The 19,298-nt window shown below is 43.8% G+C and overlaps 1 protein-coding gene and 1 long non-coding RNA gene across 5 annotated transcripts in view; one reads left to right on the forward strand and one right to left on the reverse strand.

The window, feature by feature from the left end:
* The window catches only part of SNTG2 (syntrophin gamma 2), a 522,646-nt gene that overhangs the window by 227,570 nt on the left and 275,778 nt on the right, over positions 1 to 19,298 (reverse strand). Inside the window, exon 2 of the mRNA XM_068279105.1 lies at positions 14,926 to 15,063. Within this exon, the coding sequence (XP_068135206.1) occupies positions 14,926 to 15,063 (138 nt within the window). The remainder of the gene's footprint in view (positions 1 to 14,925; positions 15,064 to 19,298) is intronic.
* LOC137570435 (uncharacterized) overlaps positions 9,053 to 19,298 on the forward strand; it is a 134,665-nt gene continuing 124,419 nt past the window's right edge. For all 4 annotated transcript variants that reach the window (XR_011031045.1, XR_011031044.1, XR_011031046.1 and 1 more), the window contains exons 1-2: positions 9,053 to 9,124; positions 9,821 to 9,869. This is a non-coding gene — a long non-coding RNA (uncharacterized lncRNA). The remainder of the gene's footprint in view (positions 9,125 to 9,820; positions 9,870 to 19,298) is intronic.

Here is a 19,298-nt window from a genome sequence, read left to right on the forward strand (position 1 = left end):
AAAGATAATAACCCTACCATACACTGTGCCTGTAAATTCTGGTTCTGGGAAAGGCCAGTATAACACACACACACCACATATACACACACATATACACGCACACATATACATATACACACACACACACACACACACACACACACACACACACACACACACACACACACACACACACACACACACACACACACACACACATCCCTTCCTGATACCTAAGCTTGAGCTTCTACCCCCAACAATTAATCAACTAAATCTAAACTCCCCCCACTACCCCCTCTAAAGGAAGTGGAGGATTAGTTGACATGTATGCTAAGCTCTTTGCCATCCAACCTGGCCTCCCCCTTGTGTTTCCCTGAATTAGGGATGATCAATGAGATGCAAATTCTTCTGAAATTATGCAAATGTTTATGCAAATGTATGCAGTTTGAAAATGGACCAATCAATTTAAACCCAGTTTTAAATTGATTGGTCCATTTTCGAAATGCATACATTTGCATCAGCTCAGAAGTATTTGCATATCCTTGATCATCCCTCCTCTGAATGACTGCCAATTTGGTCCAGACAGTGGTGACCGGGAGCACTGCTTTACTATAGGGTGTCCCTACATATAAAATACATCTAAATACATAAAATACATACATCTGTCCTTGGCCAAAATCAGCTCCGGATTTACATCATAGGAGCCTATAGGCACAGATGTCCTGGCACCCTAGACTTCGCCCTCCATGAATCTACAAACCCCCGCTGAACTGCACCACAGGTTAGTGTTGGGCGAACAGTGTTCGCCACTGTTCGGGTTCTGCAGAACATCACCCTGTTCGGGTGATGTTCGAGTTCGGCCGAACACCTGATGGTGTTCGGCCTTTTAAGTTCAGGTTCGCCCCGAACTACTAATTGGCCGCCGAACAGGGCCGAACAGGGCCCCTGTTCGGCCGAACAGGGCCCTGTTCGGCCGAATACTGCCCCCCTATGGGGTCGCAGGCATAAGGGGGGAGCATGCCCCGATCGTGGGGGGGGTCGGAAATTCCCCCCACCCCCTCCGCTAGCGCTCCCCCCTCTGCCCGCTTCATCATACAAAAGTTTCAGGAAGTACCGGTCCGGTGGTAGTGGGTGGCTGGCAGTGGGCGGCACTGTGAAGTGAGTGACTGAGGAGGAGGAGTCCGGAAGAGTGACGCGTTGAGGGAAGCCGGGCAGCGGGCGGTTCAGCAGTAGTACGGTACTACTGCTGAACCGCCCGCTGCCCGGCCTCCCTCAACGCGTCACTCTCCGGACTCCTCCTCCTCAGTCACTCACTTCACAGTGCCGCCCACTGCCAGCCACCCACTACCACCGGACCGGTACTTCCTGAAACTTTTGTATGGGGAAGCGGGCAGAGGGGGGAGCGCTAGCGGAGGGGGTGGGGGGAATTTCCGACCCCCCCGCGATCGGGGCATGCTCCCCCCTTATGCCTGCGACCCCATAGGGCCCCCAAAAGCGGGATGTTCGGGGAGTTTGGGGTTCGGCCCGAACATGCCGAACATTGCGGCCATGTTCGGCGAACTTTCCCGAACCCGAACATCCAGGTGTTCGCCCAACACTACCACAGGTGTGCTGGCTGTCCCAGCTGTCACTTCTCCCTGACTTCCCTTACCCGTCATAGGTAGCTACAGGTGCCCCTTAGCTTTAGGTAGCCAGAAATACCCTCAATATTAAGTAACTAGAGGTGCTCCCTACTGAAGGGAGACCTCCTCAATGGAATGCCGAGAGCTGGGTGAGTAACCTCATTTACAATCAACTTGAGACTCTGCATAAGGAGGGAAGGAGGCACTAAGGGAGTGGATTTAGCCGCCTTTCCATCATCAGGCGCCAGTAGGCACATGCCTACAGTGCCTTATGGTAAATCCAGCCCTGGCCAAAATATCAAACACAGGTCACAGATCACCTGTAAATAAGCAAAGAATCTCAGCTATAACTAGAGCTGATAATTTACAAAAAAACAATGTAATTGTTAAAATCATTCAGTTCAATTTGTAGGCAGCAGAGCAGGATCATCCACCAAGCAACCTAGGCAGGTGCTTGAAGCCTAGTGGGTGGCAAAGGGCCTACCTACCTTCCATCTTCTTTGACCCTCTCCACTTCAGCTTACCAAAGGGTGCACAAGGGGGAGGGCAATTCCTACTACTTTGCCTAGGGCCCCATTACATTCTAATCCTTCTCTGGCTGTCAGCCTCTTTTGTATTGTCTTGTCCAGAATATTTATGTAACAGAGCACTAAGCATAGTCTATTTCCTCTGTGCCATACATATTTTACAGGTCTGTCCAATGTAAGGAGTAACTAACTCTGACAAGGTATTTTAATCCTGCATAATAAGATCAATAGGTAACAGTGATATAAGATGTCGGTTTGAGAAAACGGTAGGCTTCACAAGCTTGTATTATTCTCCCACACTAAGTGATATTTCTTTACCGTTGGGCTAATTTATGATAAACTAAAACTTTCAATATTCCATTTTCTGCATTAACTGGAGAAATAAGGCAGAAGGGGACATTCAAATTGGTAATGTAAGCCAACAAAAGATATACAGAGAACTATTATGAAAATTAAGAATAAGATGAAGTAGAAGAAAATGTTCCTAAGATGTAGCTGAATTAGTAATGCATGGTTGTAATTTTAAAATGAAGCTGCCTTGCCAACTTCACAAACAATATGTGACTACTTCAAGCTGTATCTGGGTAGTAATAAGAGATACAGCAATCATATAATATTAATGCAGCAAAATATTTGGATATGGGTTCATAATTAATGCAGTATTCACTTGACATATGAAAAGTGACTAATTTCCCCAGTCTATAATTGCATATCGTTATCCATTATTGGTCTAGTGCATGCTAGGGAATTGGTGAAGGGACTGAAAAGCAATAATGCAACTGTGCTCACATAATGAAAAAACGTTACCAATATGCAACAGATAAAGAAGCATACTCGCTTTCTCTCTCTCATATAAGTCCTTTTGCTTTGTGTTTGGACTCCGAGCACCTCTCATGGGCGTGCTTTTAAGACTTTTAAGACTTTGTTGGAAAAAGTCTTCCAACAAAGTCATGCTATGACCCCTCTGGAGGAGCCTTTTGCAATGGCCATGCGTGTCACTTCCTCTTCCTGCTTCATTCAGTGATGCACTTCTCTAACTGAGAAGACAGCGGTGACCTGGAAGTTAAAACATAGCCAAGATGGCAGCCGCAATTTTTAAATTGAAATTGAACAAAAACTATTTGGTGTAGAACGGCGGCGATTCAGGCATCAAATGAAAGAGGAGAGCACAAGCTATAGAAAGGTTTGCATCTTTACGTACTTTGCAGTATTGGTCGTAGACTTAAAGGCATGCCGATGAGAAGTACTCGGAGTCCCTTTGAGGCAAAGAAGACTTTACCAATGGAGATGAGCCAAAAACTGTCTAAACATACGCAAATGGCTAGAAATGTAAACAGTGGATAGAGATGGCTCAAACCTCCAATTTTCGGTTTGCGAACCTCGAACTTCCGAAAAAGTTTGTGAACCTGCAAACTTTTTGAACCGCAATAGACTTCAATGGTCAGGCGAACTTGAAAAACTACAAACACTGTTTCTGGCCACAAAAGTGATGGAAAAGATGTTTCAAGGGTCCCTGTCACTACCTAACCTGGGGGGCACCTGTCACTTCCTAATCTGGGGGTCCCTGTCACTTCCTAACATGGGGGGCGCCTGTCACTACCTAACTGGGGGTCCCTGTCACTTCCTAATCTGGGGGGCACCTGTCACTTCCTAACCTAGGGGTCCCTGTCACTACCTAACTGGACTTGGGGTCCCTGTCACTACCTAACTGTGGGTCCCTGTCACTACCTAACTGGGGTTCCCTGTCACTACCTAAAATGGGGGGCACCTGTCACCTCCTAACCTGGGGGGCGCCTGTCACTACCTAACATTTACTTCAACCAGCCAAGCACAGCCCAGCATCACCGCCAGCCAGGTCACAGCATCACCGCCAGCCAACCCGGCCACAGCATCACTGCCAGCCAGCCCAGCCACAGCATCACCGCCAGCCCAGGCACAGCATCACCGCAAGGCCTTTAAGTCCACACATCATCCCCAATCCAGCCAAAAACAGTATTGCCAGGCCAGCCAGGCACAGCAGCTAGTAAAGGAGAATTGAGAAGCCAGGTGAGAGGTGTCTACCATATTAAGGGGGCATTCTGCCTATTTATGTGAAATGCTGTCTATTTATGTGCCTCATGACTGCTGAATTTGTCTTGTTGGGGGCCTCATGATTGATGAATTTGTCTTGTTGGGGGCCTCATGATTTTTTGGGGGCCTCAAGATTGCTGAATATGTCTTGTTGGGGGCCTCATGATTTGTTGGGGGCCTCATGATTGCTGAATTTGTCTTTTTGGGGGCATCATGATTGCTGAATATGTCTTGTTGCGGACCTTATGATTTGTTGGGGCCTCATGATTGCTGCATTTGTCTTGTTGGGGGCATCATGATTGCTGAATGCGTCTTGTTGGGGGCCTCATCAAGATGGCCACTGTGATGCCAGCAAGCCATCTAGGGTTAGGGTTAGCTACACTAAGGGGAGGGGAAACTGAAGCAGTTCACTTTCTGGACTGCTCACTCGCTACTGTTTTGGTGATTAAAAAAATTATCTGGACAGGCAGATAATGTTTCCTTACCATGGAATATAATAGCCGAATGCAAAAAAACCTGCTAAATTAAAACATTTGGAGGACTGAAATGCTGATTGATATAAATGGCAATCTATAATGCATTCTACCCAAAGGGTACCATTGATTTAAATATTCTTGAAATTGTGTGTAGATCAATTGGCCATTCTTGAGTGCAAAACACAGTTTAATAGCCTCACTGTAACGATTGGTGTCAGCACAGAGAGAATCTGATTATTGGTGATCTGCAGTATCACCAACAATACAGATATATACCCGATTGTTGATGATCTGCAGAATCACCAATAATACAAGTATGACTAACCTCTGGACACCTGATAAAGTGTAAGTGTTTTGGTGCAACAGTAGGTTGTCTCCCGTGGGGCGGGAGACGCAGTTAACAATGAGCATGGACCACCTGAGGAGCAGGTGGCCCTTGGCTGGGTGTGAACTATCTCCTAGGAAAGAGGATAGAGATAACCTGCGAGCCAGTGATCCCTTGCAATACTGGGAATCAGACTATACTGCAGCCAAAGGACACCTAAGGGAGAGAGCCCCTGACTGGACTTCCGAGAGGCCTCTCTGAGGAACAGGAGGTCTCTGCAGCTACCTGACACTTGGCTGGGTAGTGTCACAGGTAGTACAGACAGACTGAACACTCAAGGTATGAGTGACAGCCAGAAGGGTCGGCCAGGCCAGGTCGGCAAGACACGAGCAGATAAGGTACAGAGACAGAAGGCTGATTCGGTAACCAGGTACAGGCAGGGTTTGGCAACAGGTAGGCAGATATGCATAGGTACCGAATCAGAAAGCAGGAGAGAGGTCTAGAGAGCAAATGGTCATAACAGATAAAGCAGAAGCCTAGTCTAGAGTGTGAGGTCCGTGGTCTAAACACCCAGGAATTGGTCTAAAGTATAACACAGCAATGACACAGTATTCCTAAGTTGGGTGTGACAGCCGCCCCGCCGCCAGACCGCGTGGCGGCATCTCCGCAATCCTTTACACTCACAGACAGGTCCACATGCTGGCTGGCTGTTAAAGAGGAACTCCAGTGAAAATAATGTAATGAAAAAGTGCTTAACTTTTACAATAATTTAGTCAGTGATTGTCTATTGTAAAATCTTTCCTCTCCCAGATTTACATTCTGACATTTATCACATGGTGACATCTTTATTGCTGGCAGGTGGTGTCTGTGGAAGGAGATGCTGCTTTCTTTGTCAGTTGGAAACAGCTGTTATTTCCCACAATGCAACAATGCTCCCACAGTATATTGTCAGCAACCTGGTGCTGACATCACACTGTGGGAGGGGTTTCACCACAATATCAGCAATACAGAGCCCCTGATGATCCATTTGAGAAAAGGTAAAGATTTCTCATGGGAAAGGGGGCATCAGCTACTGATTGGGATGAAGTTCAATCCTTGGTTACGGTTTCTTTTTAAGTTACTGCTCCTGACACTATTGCAGCTCCTCCTATTTTTGCTGTTGTTTAACCTCCCTGCCGTTCTAATTATTTGCTGCGCACGGCAGGGAGGGTGTTTTTTTGCATTTTTTTTTTTTTAGCATGTAGCTAGCCTAGCGCTAGCTACATGCTTCCCCCCTCCTTGCGGCGTCCCCCCGTATGCGCCGATCGCCGTCGGCGCATATGCCCATCCGGAAATCCCGTTCTGAACGGGATTTCCATGAGGGCTTCCCCGTCGCCATGGCAATGGGCGCGATGACGTCACCGACGTCATCGACGTCGTGACGTCAGAGGGAGTCCCGATCCACCCCTCAGCGCTGCCTGGCACTGATTGGCCAGGCAGCGCACGGGTCTCAGGGGGGGCACCCTCTGATGCGGCGGGTAGCGGCGGATCGTCGCGGAGCAGCGGCAATCGTAAGTGACGCGCAGCTAGCAAAGTGCTAGCTGCGTGTATAAAAAAAAAATATGCAAATCGGCCCAGCAGGGCCTGAGGAATCCTCCTTGGCAGGTTACCCCGAGCTGAGCTCGGGATAACCGGCAAGGAGGTTAACAGAAGAAAGAGATAAAATAGAAATAAAAGAGTAAACAAAATTTAAAGTTGCCTATTTAAATAAACTACACATGTAAAAGTAAAAAATATAAATAAAAAGAAACCATTATAAAATTATAAAACTTTTGTCAAAAAGTAGATTGGTTCATATTGTTAATAGATGTAGCCCAAGCCATGACAGTTTCCTGTCTGTGAACTTTCTTGTGGGAGATAACAGTTTCCAACTGCCAAGCATGCAGTATCTCCCTCTGTGCATATAGCTCTCAGTAATAAGCATAAATTAACCACTTGAGGACAGCAGTGTTAAACCCCCGTAGTGACCAGGCCAGTTTTAGTAAAATAGGCCACTGCAGCTTTAAGACAAAGCTGCAGGGCCGTACAACACAGCACACAAGTGATCCCCCCCTTTTCTCCCCACCAACAGAGCTCTCTGTTGGTGGGGTCTGGTGGGGATGTCTTTTTTTTTAAAATAAATATTTATTGCTTTATTTTTTTATTATAAATATTGTTTTTTTTTTATTATGTCCCCCTCCCTCTCTCCCTGTAGCCGGCCAATCATGGCGATCAGCTGTCATAGGCTTCTGCCTATCAGAGCCGATCGCACTCTAATGTCCCGGGGGACAGCCGTGTCGCACGGCTGTCCCCAGTACAGTGCTGCCGCACCGTGCGTGTGATCTCCTGCTAGCCCCATAGACCGCCATTTATGCCAATCGGCGTGGAGCGGTCCTGGGGCTGCCACACTGCTCACGCCAATTGGCGTGGAGCAGTCGGCAAGTAGTTATAACCGCTTTTGTGGCTTTTGTGACTAATAGAAAGCCTTATATATTCCTCAAAAAAGCAGGGCATTGTTTAAATTAATATAACAAAGCAGGTGTATGATTTTAGCAGCTAAATACATAGTCTACAAAATACCAATTTGTTCTCAATCAGGATGGTACCATTTATTGGCCAACTAAAAAGAATAAGAATAAGCAAGCTTTTGGCCTTGCAGCCTTCGTCGGGCTAAAATCCTGTTAGCTTGCAGGCTGATAGTACAGACAGTTTTATACATGCAACATCAAAAGGGAAAACATAGATTTTTTTCAAGCACAAATACATGTCATTAAGATAAGAATCCTTGTTTGTATAAAGCTGTCTTTGCTATCAGCCTACAAGCAAACAGAATGTAAGCCCGACGAAGGCTGCAAGGCCGAAAGCTTGCTTATTCTTATTCTTTTTAGATAGCCAATAAATGGTATCATCCTGATTTAAAACTTCTTGCTTTTACTGATGGCTAACTCGGTACAACACTCTACTGCTACAATTTGTTCTCTTCACTGATACTCAAAATACTGTCAATGTTGAAGGGGTTAACGCTAGTGTTTTATTGCCTCAGTGGTGTCTATTCATCAAATTAGCACATTCCATGATTAAACAAAAAAGCTGTATTTTTGTGTCCTGGTAGCTTTATTTACTTAAGGTTTCTGTTAATTAAGGAGGTTGGCAAGACAGTACTTGTTATATGTGGGCAGATCTGAACTGCACTTGTTTATGCATTTACGACAGCTCAAAGGCTATGGTAAAAATCCAGCGGTAAGTGAGGTAAACAGAGTTTGTGACATTTTAAAGAACTGACTAAAGCAGCTATTTACTTCAATCAAGAGGTAATTACTGACCAAAACTACTGAAAGTGATGTTTCCATGGCAACCGCTCTAACAAATGAGCAGAGCAAGAAAGAGTAAACCTTAAAGCACCCCTGAAGCCTTTCAAAAATAAAAAGTTAGATATTTGCATCGGTAGTGGGAAGCCTCTCCAAAATCTTCTTGTATCTTCTTACACCTCACTGCTCCAGCCAAGGGCCCCTCTAAACTTATACATACCAAAGAGCTGCAGTGGATATAACTGGCTACCTTGTGTGTCTCTCATAATAGGTATATTAACTGGTCAAAAAGCCCAAAGCTTCTATTGAGAATAATTCATTGATATTAGATTGGCTCAAGTCGAATAAGTTTAATCAGTATTATGATTTTGTTATTTTGATAAGTTCCTTCTGGCCACACTCCCAGCTGTGGATAAGCGCAACATGCACTACAAGTGCCTATGTAATATGAGTTAGGCTATTTGCGCAACCCACTCTACATTACTGGCATAAGTACTGCCTGCACTACCTGCACATGACTTTTAAAAAATTGCAATAACAGTCATTCAGCAAATTATTTATAGAATAATGTATGTTCTGAAATGCGGCTACAACGATAATAAATTTGGTTACACCAATTCAGAATAACGTATATATGTTTGACATGAGATGCGGCCACAATGAGCGCATCTAAAAATTAGTTATATTAGCAGGTGCCTAAATTCAGTTGTATCAGTTAATTCAGTTATATCAGTTCAAAATAACATATGTGTTTGACATGAAATGCGGTGAAGATTAGGCTTCAACATGGGTGATTAAGGTTAGGAAGACGGGGGTTTAGGTATGATAAGGAGTGGGGTCTTATGATTAGGCACCACCAAGTGGGGTCTTATGGGGTCTTAGGTTTAGGCACCACCAGGGGGGCTTGGGGCTAGATACAACCAAGGCGGGTCTTAGGGTTAGGCACAATCCGGGATGGGGGTCACAGGGTTAAGCACCATTGGGGTAGGTCTTAGGGTTAGGCACCACCAGGGGGGGTCTTAGGGTTAGGCAGTATCACCAGGGGAGTATCTTAGGGTTAGGCACCTCCGGGGAGAGGTAGTTAGGTCATAGTAATTAGATCATAGTAATCACTTTACTCAGCTATATCATTTTTCTTGGCTATATCACTTTTCTCGGCTATATCATATCACTTTTTTCTGCTATATCTGGTGCTCTTTTATAACCAAAATTCCTTTTCTCGGCTATATCCAGCGCCCCTTTATAACCAAACTAAATTTTCTTGGCTCTACCTGGCACTCATTTTTCTTGGCTATATCCGGTGCCCTTTTATAACCAAATTTACGTTTCTCGGCTGCATCAGGCGCCCTTTTTTCCAGGCACCCTTTTCAAATGAATGCATTATTCAACCCCATCAATAAGAAAACAGGAAAAGGAAAACTGAAAAGCACTGCCTGAAACCCCAGCTCAATGCTTCTCTTTTTGAAATGATACAATTAATATTTTTTTTTTGTAGGACTCAAGTCAAAACACATGGGAAGGTCAGAAGATCTGCAGGCACTTTGGTAAGCTACCTCAGTCACTTGTGTGTACATCCTAATTATAAACTACCTACTGACGCGCAAACTCCAAACATATAATGTCCAGGCCAGGAAGTGAACCTGAAATGTCACTACTGAAAAGTGAGAGCGCCTGCCACTAAACCACCATGCTTACCATTTATCCCAAGTTTTAATAATTGTGTGCATCCATCATTGCAACGTGTTCTACCATAAATATTTTAGCACTTCACCATAAGGGATGATCTTGTCTGTCATGTTCTTCTTGACATTTTCCTTCTTCTCTTCCCTTCTGTAGATTTATGAAACTCTCCCTCCATGATTGTATGATTTCTGATCCATGTATGAGGATTGTCCCTTGCTTACTATGGTTATATGTTTAGAAGGCATGCTTTGTCCTTCCTTATTGACTTTAAAACTTTAGATTTCCTTCCATATTCTTGCTAAAATCCAACCAAACTTTGGACTATTTCCTTCACTATTTTGCTCTTTATAAGTTATATAGTCTTCCAGAATTCTGGAAGATAAATATAGCTTCCACTTTTCCTTTTTTTTTCTTCCTGACTTCCTTTTTTAATCTCATCACTCCACCAGGCAGTTATTTTATCTTATTTCTGATTTAACTTTTTCCACAAATGTCTTCTGCAGCTATAAGCACACTCCCTTTAACCCCCTTGGCATTATGATTCTCTACAGATTATAGGGTCTAAAAGAAGTACAATTTTTTTTGAATGCTTTTAGATCCTAAAACCTGGAAAATTCATGCTGCTAGGGAGATCTGGAGCAGCCCAGCATTCACTCACCTCCCTGGGATCCGGTGCTGCAGTTTTCCCTCTGTCCTATGGGTGGCACTGAACCCTATAGTGAGACTGTGTGAGGCAATCACACCAGGGGGAAGCAGAGCCACGGAGGAAAGGAAGAAGAATGATGGCCGATGTCAGGATCCACTGGGAGGTGAGTTAAAACGCCCGCTGCGAACTATACTCTGCAGTAATCTCCCGGCGGCTACCACAAGTTCAGCTTGGGGATAATGCTCCTGGCATGTTCTTTCCACCCCGAGCTAAACTCGTGATTACCGCTAAGGAGGTTAGAGTAAAACTGAATCTAGAAAGAAAAAGTCAGATACTTGTCTATGGAGAGCGAAGGCTCTGAAACAGGGGCGTAGCAATAGGGTGTGCAGAGGTTGCGACCGCATTGGGGCCCTTGGGCCAGAGGGGCCCTGTAGGGCCCTCCCTGAACTTCAGTATCAGCTCTCTATTGGTCCTGTGTTCATAATAATCCCTTCTATAGATACTTTGAATAGTGGTAATCACTAACAGACTGTCCCCCATCCCCTTCTTGCACCTCTGACACTGTAGTTGCCATTGGCAGGTTTTGGTGCACCATATCAATTGTTATGTATAGAGTGCTTGGGGGGCCCCAATGTAAAACTTGCATCGGGGCCCACAGCTCCTTAGCTACGCCACTGCTCTGAAAGAAATGTTTCTCAGTCCGCTCTCTGTGTCCCGGTTCAAGTGCTGTCCCCCATTTGAATTTGCCACATCCAGGAGCCATCATAGAGTGAAGGCTGTGTATCCTATAGAGCCTTCCCTTGTCCCTTCTCGGACCCCTCATTCCAGCACTGTCACCCACATTTAATGTATTCGACCAAGTGGTCAAGTATGCCTTCCGTGACCCTTGGAAGGCTTCAGGAGGACTTGTGTCCCCCCAGTGCTCCTGAAGACAGGTGGTTCCTCAAGGGGGATCTTGAATGGGGAACACCGCTAAAACCAGGACACCTGGAGCAGACAGAGAAGGCTCTATACAATCCAGAGCCTTCCCTCTCCACACGTAAGTATCTGACTTTTTTCTAGCTTCAAATTTTGCTTTAAATGTTTCCCAGATCATTTCTAAGCCCCAAATCTAAAAAACTAAAATTTTCTTTGGATTTAATACATCATTTCTATTTTTTTTTTCTTCAGAAGGTAGGGATGTAATGACTTGTCACTACTTCTTGTCTGGATGGCATTCTCAAGTATTTTTCATCTATTACCAAATAATGGTTGTTATTTATTTCTACGTATCTTTTCACACAAGAATCAGTAATGTAATTTCATATATTTGTGCCAGTAACGATTTGGCCTGTGATTAAGTTTAGTTTACTTTCTGCATCTTCTCTTGTGTATCTGTGTACTGAGTCACCGAATGACTTGCTAGACACACTTGCAATACTTCATTGTCATTATATTTGTATGCTCTCCAAACTTTCTTAGCATCTTTCCTGCTCTTTGTGTGCCTTCTCAAGAGTATGACAGAATCCTGTCCTTCATTTATCTTTTTCTGTAACGTTTAGAATGTTTGATTCATTAGCATCCACATTATTTTCATTGTACAAGGTTTCATGTGGTGTTCATTCAAACTCTAAGTAAAACAAAGACTTTCATCAACGTATTCTCAACTTGTAATGCTACTTTAAAATGTGTCACAACCCATGCCATATTTAGCTTCATTTTTCTTCGACACCCCAGAATAGAGAAGTGTATGGTTTCTGCCCATTCTACAAACATCTTGACCTTTCTTTTGTCTTTCTGTGACAAAAATATTTCCAGTTGTCTCCTTTGAAATGTCATCACTTTGTCTTGCTGTTTCTCATTACTGCCCCTAATATAGCATGTGCTTCTCAATATCCTATTTCCATACCAGCTCATAACCAGTGAAATCCCGTGTTTTGCTTTTGGATACAACTTTTAATGATCCGGCTTGTGATAATTGAGGTCGGAAGGATATAAGTAAGAGGAGTTAGTGTAGCTGAGCAGTGTAGCTTAGATAGACAGCTTGGGGGGGGGGGGGGGGGAGGTTCACAAGACAAGCAGGTTTAGTATTTTTTTTTCCCCTGAATTGTGTCCTCTAAACTTAGGCGTGTTTTTGGTCAGGTGCATCTTATAGTCTGAAAAATATGATACCTCCTGTGTAGTCTACTCCTCAATCTCTTTCTCCTCTCCTGCATCTCGTTTGTTTACTGTGATCAATGGGATTCTCTGTCCTCCATTTTGAAAATGGCCATTACCGCATAACAGCTTCCTGGTCAGCACGCTGTTAAACCGTAATATCGTCCCCTTGAGCCATAGGAAAACATGGACATTACCTTGCTCATCAGTTGTCCTTTCAGCTCTAACTGACAGCATTTCACGTATTTCAGTACTGACAAAATCTAGTCAGAACTGGAAGGAATCATTGTAAGAAGAAATTGGGGAGCTTCTCAGAGGAACTGATGGCGAGGTAAGTATACAGTATTCATTTGCAGGTACATCATTTATTGTTTATTTTAAATTATTTTACTCGGTTCAGGTTCATTTTAAGATATAGGCTAGATTTTCAGTCTTAATAACATGGACATGAGGATAGATAGAATGTGCATGGGTGTTTCTATGCTTGATACTCTGTCGCTGGGTAAATCAAGCTCTGTATCCGACGTTTCTATTTTTCATTTTAACAAGTCTGCTGTGTACAGGAGCTGCAGAGTTATAATCAACCTGGTGGCAATATAACATCTCCTACTGCTCTTTATTCAGCTCCGACTTCTTGAGCGCACCACTAGCAGATGGATAATTGTCCATAAGCAAGCAACAAATTTAAATGGTCATTTTTTTTTTTTTCCTTATTTGCTCATTAAATTGAAACTTGAGGTTGGCAGAAAGTGCAGGCGGTTATCATTAAAGTGATATTCTACTTTTTTTTTTATAGAAAAGCAATTCCCGCAGTTCAGATCCAAACATTACAAGAAACTTTGTAAACCATTATTATAGATTTCTTACACTGATTGCATCTGCAGAGACAGCTACAATCTTGCTATATGATTAGCAGCAATGCTTTGCATACTATGTGTGGAGGTTCGCTAATAACTGCGATTATGATGCAATGCATTCTTTTATGTGTGCCCAGTTAACATCTTTAGTTGTAACCCCAAGTCAGGCTCGGGCTGGAAATCCACAGCTCAGAGCGGCTACCCTGAGTCAGTCAGGAGGTATGTGCAGTGCCTGCGCACAGCAGGCATTCCTAACTCACCTCTCCCGGGATTCAGACGCTGGCAGCCATCCTTCTTCTGGTCCTCGGAGGCTCTTGATCTCTCTGGTAAGATTGCAGTCTGTTGTCATGATGACAGACAGCAATCTCACTATAGGGTTAGAGCGCCACCTGAACGACGGAGGGAGAATTGCAGCAAAGGATCCAGGGGAGGTTAGTTATATGCAGGTCTGCAGCAGATCTACCTAACAGTATGATTTTTTCCTGCTTTTTAGTGTCTAAAAGCTTGTGAAAAAATGACACTGCTTTTAGATTCTAAAATGTGGAAGTAATCATACTACTAGGGAGGTTAACCATGCAAAAATATAGGGGTTAATGGGGTGTATGGCCTCTTTCTCCAACTGTTAACAGCTAATTATTTGGAAGGTGAGTAGGAGTTGCTTCAGCATTTTACATCACAGGAGCCTATAGGCACATATGTCCTGGCACCCTAGACTTTGCCCTCCATGAACCTACAAAGCCATGCCGAACAGCACCACAAGTATGCTAGCTGTCTCAGCTGTCACTTCTCTCTTACTTCCCTTGCCTGTCATAGGTAGCTACAGGTGCCTCTTAGTATTAGGCACCAGAGCTATCTTCAATATTAAGTAGCTAGAGGTGCCCCCAAGATTTAGGTAGCTAGATTGAAGGCAGATCTGGTCAGGGAAATGCCGAGACCCGGGTGAGCGACCTCTTATTTGCACTTGGGTAGGGTCGTAAGCCACCTTTTCATCATCCGGCGCCTGTAGGCATTTGCCTACAGTACCTTATGGTAAATCCAGCCCTGCCCATAAGGGAGCATTCAATTTGCAGAGTTTGTGGTTGTAAAAGTGCTGCAAGCTTAAATTTGCATGCCTTTTTTCATACGCAAAAACGCAACCGTATAGTAAAAACGTAGCATATGCAAAACTGTGGATTTTGTAACAAAAATCAAAAATTTTGTGGGGGAAAAAACCCAATAATGATAGTTATGTAGAGACACCCTGAACACAGTTCACTATTAATCAGACAGAGCACTTACATTGGAACTTTGCTCAGTCCCGCTGACACAGACTACGTCTTGCTTCTGTATGCTCAGCGCATCCTTCGTGAGTCTCAGACGTACATCACAGGCATTTTCTGAAGCGTCATTATACAGTTGGGCAAAACCAGTTTTAGTCTGTAAACAAAGAAGACAGAATTGATCAGTAAATATTTGAAATCAGAGGTTGTTTAGAAGTCACCTGGGATCACTGTAGACCAGAAGTGACCCTGGAAGACTCCCTAAAGTCTATAAAAAATAATCAATAGGTATTGTGTCACCTTCTTAAAACAGAAAGCAATTAGCGAGGCCAGATTTTTACTTTTTCTGCCCGTAGGCCAAGTATGTTGGGGCTCCCTGTCCATGTGCAGCAGTGCGCCTCCCATTCCACAAGTAGCCCCCATTTCATGTGTAACATTCCTAGAGCTGCAGCCCCTTTCTTTCATGGAAAGTTCCCTTGGGCATCAGCCTTTCTTTTCACATGTTGCTCCCCATTTGCAGCCTTCTCTGTCATATGTAGTAGCCCCTATTTCACATCCAGGTGCCCTCTTGAGCTGCAGCCGCCCAGGGCCCATATCTTCGTGGTCTTTCCAGAAATCCTGTCCTGCCCTGCAAGTGATCGCTTCTACTTTTCTGAAATGTAAATCCATAAGGCTTGGAGCAGACTAATTTGAATCGTGTACATTTTGCTGCATAGCCTAAAACGCACACAAAGTTGCACTTCATTTCAAGTCAATGGGCCAACTTGCAAATCGCAGGTCTCTGATTTGCATTGTACCAGTTTAAAAATGCACAGAATGTTGGATCTTGCATGCAATTCATATACAATGCTTTCCTATGGGAATGTATGCATTTTTTACAAAAGATTTATTGTAGTGTACTTTTCCCCATCAAAAAAGGCAGATTTTTTTTAACCCTTTAGCAGCCAATTTATTTTTAAACACTTGAGGATCGCAGTGTTAACTACCCCCCCCCCCCCCCTCTGCACAACTCAGCACACATTAATTATATTAATTACGCTGAATCAGTAATCTACCTTGCGCACAGCTGTTGCTTGATGTTTGGGACTTATCAGTGCAAGATATGGATATGCATGATTGTGTATAAGTAGTGATATTGGGTGCCTAGTAATGTCACGGTGACCCAACATGATTACAAGTTTATATAAGGAGTTAAAATGAGCCTAAAAAATGTACTAAAGTAGTATAAATCCCATTATCCAGAACTCAGTTACCAGAAGTCTCAAGCAACTAGAAAAATAACCCTGGCCTTGCAGGATGCATAAATCTACTTTTACACCTCTTTTTATAGAGTAGTAAACATCTGTTACATTAAGTTAAGCCTGTCCTTTGTCCTAATTTGTTTTTAATTATTGTATTTCAACATTACTACAGTGTTTATGGTAAGTGTGTGGGGTGTAGTACAGTTATGGTAAGTATATAGTGTGGGGTATAGTACAGTTTTTTAGCTAGGCCATTTTACAATTCACTGTCAAGCAACTAGAAACTACACTTATACGGCATCAGCCAATCCCCGTTGGTGCTGCCGAATAATGAGGGGTTTTCTGTATTCTCCAAATAATGCAAACTGGGTATTGCATTTTGGGCAAGGGCAAGTAATATCCTGCAATTACCCACTGTTTGAAAAGATAATACTGTACTTTACAGTGTTTTAAGTGCAGAATAGATATTTTTCATTTCTTTTACTAAGCATTTCATCCCTGGTCGTTCTAAGTGTCCATATTTTAACTTGCTGCGTAGTTTTAACCCTCCTGGCGGTTAATTGTTTTTGCCAAAAAGGCAAAAATCCTTTTTTTTTTTTATTTTTTTTTTGTTTCATGTAAAGCTACCAGAGTGGTAGCTACATGAAACACCACTAGAGGGCGCATGTGTCCCTCTAGTGCGATCGTCGCCGGCATCAATAGCAAACAGGGGAACGCGTATATAACGCGTTCCCCTGTTTGGCTTCTCCTGTCGCCATGGCGCCGATCGGAATGACGTCATGGACGTCAGCCGACGTCCTGACGTCAGACGCCTCCGATCCAGCCCATAACGCTGCCCGGAACTCATTGGTCCGGGCAGCGCAGGGCTCTGGCGGGGGGGTGGGGCCTCTTGCGCCGCTGCGTGCGGGCGATCGCCGCAGAGCGGCGGCGATCAAGCTGTACGCGCGGCTAGCAAAGTGCTAGCTGCGCGTACAGCATTTTAAATGAAGAAAATCGCGTCACCAGGGGCTGAGATATCTTCCTGCGTGGCATAGCCCGAGCTTAGCTCGGGCTTACCGCCAGGAAGGGGACTTGCAATCCTTATTTAGATCATGATAAATTATAACCAAAGTTTAAACAATATATATGCTATTAGTGTAATTGGTAACTTATGTGCGCCCACAGCAAACCTATAGGTGCCATTATAAAGCCAGACCATGCTGTCTCCAGACATTATATTGCTATATGCTGCAGCCATGGCAGCTGTTAGAAAGTTTTCATGACATACAGGAGTTATATTAATAAAAAAGAGGAAATTAAGAAAGTAATTGAATATGAGGAATTGGTTACAACCTACACAGGAATAATAGAGATGGATATTGGAAATGAACTGGTAACAAAGGAAAAAATGATGTATGTTACAACACCATAGTCTGTATCCTTACATACTTCTCTGCAGCGCTGCATTGCTGGAAATGCCACCAAGGCCCTGGCCTTGGGCGGCAACTGGCTGGACATGGAAGAGGGTTTGCTGCATATGGAAGAAGAGGCTGCAAATGGAATACAGAGGTCGCAAATAAGGTGCAACATAGGAAATAGGGAGCTGCTGCCAAGGGACCTGTATAGAACTGAAGGAGACTTCTGTACATGAATGTTAGACATGGAAGAGGGGGCTGCACAAGGAATTGGAGGGGGTTGCTTGCTTTAAGTAAGTTGGCCTAGGGCAGAAAAAGTACAGCCTTGCTTCTCTGCAGGGATGTTCCTGCATAACATGCATTGGGAGTCGTACAGAACAGTGTTATGCTGCACAGCTGTTTCCTAAGAGGATGGAGGGCTTCGCTACATTGGGGGAGATAGTGCTTAGTGATGGGGGTCACTTGATGTGGAAGAGGGGATAAATGAGGGGGAGGAATCCTATACTGGTCACTTTTCTATGGGAGGTGGTGGAGGGCTACTATACTGGCCACATTTACTGGGCGTGTTTTACTGGTCAAACATGCTAAAACGTGATGGGGTGTGTATATTGACCACACTTGTTTTTGGTGTGGGGGTGTATACAGCCCATATTAGTTATGTGATGGTGGGGGGGGGTGCAGGTTGACTAAAGGGGAGTGGTAAGGGTTTCCCACATTGCAGATGTCTTGGGAAAGTAGGTCTTGTACTGCATATCATGTGATTGTTATATCTACAGTGCTGGGGACTGCGTAAAATGTACACTTAAAGTAGTCTGAAACTCTGACACAACATTCAATAAAAATGTGTTTTCCTACTTTTATTACTCATACAGTTACCATATTTGCTTTTGTGCAGAAGTAATATTGTCTATTTATAAACTACAAGTTTCCAAAGTATAGTTTATCTTACCCTGAAAGCTGCCATTGCATTTTATGCCAACTGCTTTTTAGTATACATTAACATCTTCTAGTGAGCTGTCCTGAACTATGTGTGTGCCTGAAGCAGAGACAGCTTCTCAGAGAGTGTTTTTTACTTGTTACACACAAATGTATCAACATTGGAATGCAAAAAAAGATTGTTGTCTCCAGTCTGGATGTGGATTTGAAGCTGAACAGCCTTTGCATAGCAGGACAAAGTGCTTTGTTTAACCATTTCAGTGATGTTCTGCCACAATTTTTTTCTGGGATAGTAGCTTTAAAGCTGTAAGGGATCTTTTAGAGCAAAGGAGAAATGTTGACTTTCAGACCACTTTAAGCCAAATACTATTATTAAATAGGCACTGCAACTATTGACATGCAGTAAATTATTCAGGATACAAACTTGTATGATAATTTTTCCTGGTTTCATCATCACAAACAATTCATATATTTTTATACGGCTGTAAATCTGTATGTAGCCCACCCTCCCAGAGATCTCACAGCCTAGGCTGTTTAGCTATGCAGAATTCTCCTCCCAGAGCATTCAGGGAGACCAGGCATAATTTTCCCTTTCTTTGGAATTTTAAGAAACAAAGTGTAAAGCCCAGTGGCTCTCTGACCTTCCTTCAGTCTCAATACCCCAATCTCCTCCGCAGTCTTTACCCTATGTGGCATGTCCCAACTCAATCGAGGGATGACTGAACAGGTCCTCCCAGCAATTGGTTACACCCAGGTCTTGTGTGTGCTGAGTACTGAGACTTTGAGGATGTGACAGTACCACCAGAACCACAGGAGACAAT

This window comes from Hyperolius riggenbachi, chromosome 4 (genome assembly GCF_040937935.1).
Source record: "Hyperolius riggenbachi isolate aHypRig1 chromosome 4, aHypRig1.pri, whole genome shotgun sequence".
Classification (NCBI taxonomy): Eukaryota; Metazoa; Chordata; class Amphibia; order Anura; family Hyperoliidae; genus Hyperolius; species Hyperolius riggenbachi.